Raw genomic sequence first — 7,800 nt, forward strand, 5'->3', positions numbered from 1 at the left:
GTGGAGGTGGTGTGGTGGAGATGGAGGTGGAGGTGGAGGTGGAGGTGGAGGTGGAGGTGGTGTGGTGGTGGTGGAGCACACCTTTAATCCCAGCACTTGAAGGCAGAGGGCAGCCTATCTACACACTGAGACCCAGTCTAAATCTCTGAATCAAAGTGACACTATCTTATGTGTCTTTTTCATACACTCTAAACACCTATTTTCCTCATGAGGGGTTCAAGCATCTCTCTCTCTTTCTCTTTCTCTTTCTCTTTCTCTTTCTTTTTCTCTCTCTTCCTTTCTCTCTCTCTCTCTCTCCACCTCCCCCACCATGTATGTATGTGTATGTTTGTCTGTCTGTCTATCTATCTCTGGCTCCTAGGCTAAAATGGTCTGTGAGTCATTCCTTGAATATGTGACCACATCCCCAAGCAGAATGTGCTACTGCCTTGCCCTTGGCCTCTGGGCCCAGCTGGCTGACCTTCAAGGAGTCCGCTGGACACTTCCTGTGTTCATGTCCGGGCACATGGGAATGTCAAACTGTCACGTCTGAGCTGCCCCTTGCAGCTGACTTCTTAGATGCTTGGGAACTAAGTAAGCATCAACATCAGGAAGAGCGGGATTCTCTCAGGTTGCTTTAGGGAGATTCCAGGCCAAATGGGGAAAAAGAGACTATAACCCTGTGGCGGGCTGAATGGCAAGTTACTCTGGTTCACCCTTCTGCAAAGCTAGTCTGTTCAATTGCCTTCCAGGGGCTCCATCAGAGGCCTAACCCTTTCTGCTTCACAGTCAACACTTTAAACAATGGCTGTCTGTTATGGTGAACAGAGAATGCTACAAAATGTCAGAAAAAGCTGCCTGGTACCCAGAAGACAGTTTACTGATACTTTCCATGAAGGATGCAGGGCTACTGACCTATTTTTAAGAGGTCATGCCTGTTTAGTAGCTTACACGTGGGTGGAAGCTGGCCATTTTCCCCCTGTAAGATGGCTGCCTGGGCAGTCTCTGACTATATGGTGAGTTTGCTTCTGAGAGGCCAAGCAGCCTGCTTGTGGTGGCAGGAGACCTTAGTGGAGCTGACTGGTCCTACTCCAGCTGTGGGGGAGAGCTCTGGGAGGGAGGAATGCTTAGCTGGGTGCTCACCTGCTGGGTGGTAGCCAGACAGTACTCGGCTGTGCTCAGGATGCTACAGATGAGACACAGCTCCTCTAGAGTAAACCTGGCCACTTCTGAGCCCTCCTTCTCTTTGAGGAGGCTGCTGATGGTCAGCCCCCCACTGCTGCTGCTGGTTCTGAAAAAAAGGACAGGAACTAGTCAGGCTGTAGCTGCTAACTTGCTTCCTGAAGCTGCATATTCTATGACCAAGAAGAAAGCAGAAGAAAGACTGGCTACAGTACAAATAAGTCAACACACAATGGGTGCCTTTGCTCCTGACCTTACCTTGACTGTCATCCATTCAGACCATCTCACCCACAGGAACAGGAAGAGACAACGCCAAGAGAGCCAGTGAGCAGTCCTCACCTGGAATGATCCCATTCTCACCAAGGAGGATATCTGGCCTAGTGCCTTGGCTTGGGATTCCCCGAGGTGCAGACCCCACTTGGGGGTCATCTGTGGCACAAAATCTGCTTCTCCTTAATCTTTCTCAGTTAAGGCGCATACATGTGGAGCTCATAAGTGAACACATGGAGCAAGATGGTCTAACAGTGCACACATGTATCCATGAACACACAAGTAGAGATCAGAGTTGATGATGGGTATCCTCCTCTATCTTTCTCCATCTGGTTTTGGAGATAAGTCTCTCACTAAGCCTGGAGCTTGCTGGAGTTGGCCTGACTGGCTCCACTGAGGCCCTGGGGTCTTCCTGTCTCTGCCTCCTGCTTGCTATGATTACAGGTAAGTGATGCCAAGCCCAGCTTTTTATGTGGTGCTGGGGATCTGAACTCAGCTCCTCATGCTTGTGCAGAAGGCACTTTACCCACTTAGCTTTTTCCCCAGCCCCAATCCACCCACATCTTTAAACTCAGGACAGTGTTCACAGCATTAGAGGCTATAGAAGACAGTCAGAGGAGGAAAGCTTGTTTATTGGGCACTCAAGACATGGACACACTGAACAGGCTAGAGCCACATCGCCTCTGCTACTGAGTAACTTCTTTTCTGTGTTGAATCCATATATATGTACTGTGTACATATACATAACAGGCCAAACTTGGTGATGCACTGTGACCTACACTGGTGTCTGAGGGAACATGTCTGCTGACAGTCATGGACAGTGTGTGGACATTAAAGAAGACAGCACCAGCAGTGGGTCAGGCCCTTGAGATCCCAGGAGGGGCATTTTCCTCTTCGACATTCTTAGCAGTTCAGTAAACAACCCCAGAGTGGCTTTCCTTTGAGACTCCCATATTTAGGGATATCGGGAGCCTCAATTCCCTACTGAGAGCGAGGAGAAAAGGACTCACTTAGGCAGGTTGCCAGAGAGGATTTTCCAGGCATATTCCCGTAGATACTTCTGGAAGATGGTAGTCAGGGCGATCATGGGCTCGCCTGTGCTGAGCTGTGAGCACTGCACCATGCACTTCTTATAGTAGACAAAGAGGTCAGCGCAGCTGGGGAGCACAGCACCCCCTTCGTCAGTGTTGGGCTTGGGTGGGCCCTGGGCTTTGAAATCGGCCACAAAGCGGTCTATCAGCTCGCTGAGGTTTCTGAAAAAGCAGAAATGTTTCACTTGAAGAGATCAGGCAGGAGTGCTGTCTGCAAGGACCTAAGTTGTTCCCACAAGTGCTCATTCCTGGTGCGACCTAAACTTAAGAGTAGGCACATTTTATCCAGGTCGCCATTTACTTCCCTGCTTAAAAGATGGCAGTAATTAAGTCTGACATTTGTACACTGCTTTGGTCCAGGCATCTCATCACCGTGTCTGACCATAGGTAGACCCCGGTGAGGGAGACAGAGCACTGCTGCACCTTCAGAAGCTGAGAAAGCTGACACCTAAAACTCTGTCATAAAACCTGGTGGCAGAACTGACTGGAGAACCTGCCACAGAAACATGCACCCTAGAATGCCAAGGACCAGCTCCCCTTTCCACAAACCAAAGTCCTAAACACTAACTGTAGTAACCAGAATTAAAGATGTAAAAAAAAAAAAAAAAAAAAAAAATCTTGGGCTACAAGTGCCTGGGAAAAAGTGGCTTGCCTAGTCATGGTGAGGGGGTGGCTGGGATCTGTCTCCGCTTTCCCAATCAAACACTCCTCAAGTTGCCCTAGTTACTCCGAGTCATCAGGAGCTGGAATCTAGCAGGGCTTTAACTACTGTCCTCTGCACAGCTATGCTGTGTGGACAATGGGAGGCCCCTCTTGACATGTGGTATCTTTTTAACTTGCTGGCTAAAACTATAAGAATCCAGCTGTGTTTTAAAAATATATTTATACAATAAGAAGAAAAAGGCAAGAACCACACACAGCATTGATTAGCAGGAATAGGAAACAATTGACATTTTACTCCAGTACTTTTGTTACTCAGCTTATGACATCCAGATGTGGCTGCTTTACAAAGGCTTGGTCTCTGCCTGTAGAGAAAGGGGCCTCTTTAGTTGACCTTTGCAAGTGCCTTGGCCACCACTACTCTGCAAAACTCTTCTTACCCTACTTTCTCATTGGACCCGCACAGCTCTTCTGCAGAGAAGGCACCCAGGCCAGTCCCCTCTGTAGCCTCACTGCTGGGCCTTCACCTGTTGCCTCCTGGCCAAAGCACCTTCCATCTAGCTCTCTAGGTCCAGACCTCATTGCACAACTCACACTAACACCTGCTCCCTCAGCTGGAACTGCCATCATCTGCCACTCACTGCCACATAATTTGGTTTGGTTTATTCATCTGTTTTGAGACTGGCTTTGAACTTATGACTTTCCTCTTGCATTAGTCTCCTGAGTGCTGGGATATAGGATGTGCCATATTCCATACTTTTTTTCTAGGTAGGGTTTTACTGTGTTGCCCAAACTGGCCTGAAATTTATGATTATCCTACCTCAGTTTCCCTACTAGTGGAATGACATGTATGTATCACAGCACCTGGTTTTAGCACTTGAGTAAACATTTTACTGTACTGTGTAACAGGTCAAGCTTTCCCTATCCTGGTGCACAATGGGCAATGTGAATCAACAGGGCCCATTCCCTGATCTATGTTGTAATTCCACTGTACTGAGGACAGCACTCCAGCTAGTATCTGCCATAGAGGCAGTTGATTTACAGGGGGAAGGTCTCTGTGTACACTACTGGGTCTCCCCTGGGGTACGGATATTTGTTCATACTCCCTCAACCGACTGCACTGGCTGGCGTGTCAGGATACCCTTCATGTTAGTACCCAATGCGTGTTTAGATGGTCATCTTCCACATTTTGTTCCTAAGGATGGGAATAAAGTGGTGCAGAAGTAGAGAGGGATAGGAACTGGCAAAGAGGAGGAGGAAGAAGAGGGAGAGGAAGAGGGGGAGGAAGAAGAGGAGGAAGAAAAGGGAGAGGAAGAGGAGGAGGAAGGAGAGGAAGAAGAGGAGGAGGAGAGGAGAAATGTAAGGCAGAGAATGCACTGGAGTCAGTTGAAGGTCTAATCTCCACACAGATGGCACTCTGCAGTGATTTTACTGTAACTACCTGTCTCTTCCTATCACCTAACTATCTTTACCCACTTCTTATTTCAGAGCCTACCCGATTATAAAGCATTAAGACATTGTTTACCAAAATACCCTCTAGAGATCTATATTTTTATGGAATGTCCACCAAGTTACTTTTGACATTGTTCTCTACTGCAGATGAGAAAGAAACGTAGTGAGGAAGCTTCTCTGTGCCCTCTTCCACCCTGCATCAGCATGCATCTATGTCATACAGGACAAGAGTAAAAGGTGCCCCAATGGGATCTCTGAGGTTCATTGCTTATAAAGTACTGGGACAGTCCGACTAAATATCAAGCACACACTCCCTGTATGCAAGGCTTGAGGGATGTTAGGTAAGATAAAATACATTTAACTTAAAGAAGGTTATCACTGATAGCAAACGTTTGGCAAGATCTTCATGTAGGATTAGTGGAGAAAGGGATGTGTGGTCCAGTGATCTGCAGCCTGGAACCATAGGGAGTCTTTCCTACCTGAGAGCAAGTGTGAGCAAGTAAGAGTTTACAAGTAAATGCTCAAGTCCTGGGCAAGGGGCTTTGGGGTACTGAGAATCCCTGCAGCCTTAGAATAGTCACATTTCAAGGAAGTGACAAAATGCTGTTTGCAGAGTGGGCTGCAGAGAAAGGCTGCAGCAGATTCAGGGAGAGAACAAAAGGAAGTAGCCAGAAGTGAGAGGTAGAGCCAGAAGGATCGGGAGATCCTTAGCTACATGATGAGGGTAAGGCCAGTCTGCCACATGAGATCCTATCTCAGAAGCCAAAACCAAAGAGGTGAGAACATGTGAGGGAGAGGGTGTGAAGGAGCAGCACGTGGTTGAGGGTGGAGAGGCAAAGTGAATGCGTATGACCTTGAGGGAGGCAGTGAGACCCCTTTGACTCCCACTGCTAACCCTTCAGACCTTGAGGGAGGCAGTGAGACCCCTTTGACTCCCACTGCTAACCCTTCAGACCTTGAGGGAGGCAGTGAGACCCCTTTGACTCCCACTGCTAACCCTTTAGACCTTTACCTTTTTGGAGATTTTATTTATTTTATGTGAATGAGTATTTGCCTGCATATTTGCCAAGAAGGTCAGAAGAGGGTGGTGTATCCTCTGGGATTGGAGTTACAGATTGTTGTGAGGCCCCATGTGGGTGCTGGATATTAAACCTAGATTCTCTGGGAGCAGCCAGTGCTCTTGACTGCTGAGCCATTTCTCCAGTTCCTCATATTTTTTTATTTTTATTATTTATTTATTTATTTATTTATTTTGGTTTTTCGAGACAGGGTTTCTTTGTATAACCCCGACTGTCCTGGGACTCACTATGTAGACCAGGCTGGCCTCAAACTCAGAAATCTGCCTGCCTCTGCCTCCCAAGCACTGGGATTAAAGGCATGCGCCACCACCACCCGGCTACATATTTTTAATATCACACAACTCACTCTTTTTTCTCTCTTTCATTTTTGATCCTTTATCCCATTAGCTTATAGATGTGTTATAAAATATGATGTCATTTATTCCCCCCAATAGCTTTAAACAGAGGGAGTTGTTATTGTCATTTTAAAGGTGAAGAAACCAAGGTTGGTAACTTGAAGTACCTTTGTGCAAGGTCACAGAGTCATTGGTGCTGACCTCAGGTCTACAGAGTACTCTGCAGATACATGCCACACTGCTGCTCCTGACTCTCCCCAACTGAGAGAAACCTCATGGGCATGTGGTTTCTTTCTCTCCCTCTCCTCTGCAGCTTGAGCTTTGTGCCCAAGAGCTGTGTAAGCATTTGCAGGTTTCATATAACATACTGTTAGGAGTTCTGCTGATTTAAGTTAAAAATGAATGTGGAGTAAAGAATATTACAGGGAACGATGAACAAAGGAGGAGAAGCAACTATCTCATTGCAGACTGGGCTTAGCATGATACGTGAGGATGGATCTGAAGTCAGCATCAGAAATAATAAGACTGGAAAACAATGTAGCAGTGGCACTGGGAGGAGGTGGCTCAAGAACCCCACACAGATCCAGCGTGCGTGCACTCAGAGCTGCACCCACTAACATGCACCTTTTTCATTTCTCTTGTGATGGAGGTGTGGACTTGCCTCTGGGATGAGCAGTGGGCTTGGGAGGAGACTGGGAGATGAGCTACACATGGAAAAATGGAGGAAGCAAGTAAATGTATCAAGAATGCTAGGAGCCATGCTTCTTGCTATTGTGTTATAGAAGGCAGTTATCAGCTTGGGAACCCCTGTGGTGCTAGGTTAGAATGGAGGTCTTGACATGAACCCACAGGCTTTAAGGTACAGGTAGATACGAAGATAACCTGTGTGTGGATGCATCTATGCTCATGTGGGCCCACGTTTCTCAGCCCTCTCAGCTGAGTGTCCAGGAGCAATGGCACCCAGCAGCATCAGCACACTCACACCAGAGCTTAGTGTCTGCGGTCACTCCCTATAGAGGAAATGGGGAGCCTGTGAAGCAAGCACAACCCTAGGGCTGGACACGATGCATGAGATAAGCCTGGTGCATTTTAGTATGCTAGAAAGAAAGGAAAGTATTCAGGAAATGATAGGGGCATGTAAAAAGGATGAAGAGCCAGCTCGAGAGGGTCCTTCTGGGTAGCCTGGACACTAAAATGATTGGTCCTAGAGAGAAAAGGGCAATAGTGGGAAACTGGCAGAGCCAAGCAAGGCCTGAGCGCTGGTGGCACTACTGTACTGACTTTTACTTCCAACTTTCTTGTTTGCTTTGCTATGTAGCCCAGGCTGGCCTGGGATTCTCCAGTCTCAGCAACTGAGCGTTGGACCACAAACATCTCCCACTGCATACACATAACATCCTAGTTTTGATAACTTTCCTAAAGGTAAAAACTGATTCCAATATAAAGTAAATTGAATACTTAAGGCTATTCTCTAGCCTCCATACACGTGCACTCATACTCTTCCCATGAAGAACACACACACACACACACACACACACACACACTTGGGTTTGTTTGTTTTTTTTTAAGTTCAAGCCATCTTCAGCTATGCAGCAAGTTTGAGGACAGCCTGCCATAAATGAGATTTTTATCTCAAAATAAATAAATTAAGGAATTAATCACAACTGGCAAAATCCAACATGACCTCTTGATTTAACTGGTAATTAGAGATCAATGTGATTTTGAAAATTACATTATAGTTATGCAGACTGG

At 46.8% G+C, this 7,800-nt stretch overlaps 1 protein-coding gene across 1 annotated transcript in view; it reads right to left on the bottom strand.

Annotated features, from left to right (window-relative positions):
• Vps53 (VPS53 subunit of GARP complex) overlaps positions 1–7,800 on the bottom strand; it is a 135,372-nt gene that overhangs the window by 37,485 nt on the left and 90,087 nt on the right. The window contains exons 14-15 of the mRNA XM_031354443.1: positions 2,442–2,684; positions 1,123–1,270 (exon numbers count right to left, since the gene is read on the bottom strand). Of these exons, the coding sequence (XP_031210303.1) occupies positions 1,123–1,270; positions 2,442–2,684 (391 nt within the window). The remainder of the gene's footprint in view (positions 1–1,122; positions 1,271–2,441; positions 2,685–7,800) is intronic.

The sequence above is a fragment of the Mastomys coucha genome, unplaced genomic scaffold (genome assembly GCF_008632895.1).
Source record: "Mastomys coucha isolate ucsf_1 unplaced genomic scaffold, UCSF_Mcou_1 pScaffold5, whole genome shotgun sequence".
Lineage (NCBI taxonomy): Eukaryota > Metazoa > Chordata > Mammalia > Rodentia > Muridae > Mastomys > Mastomys coucha.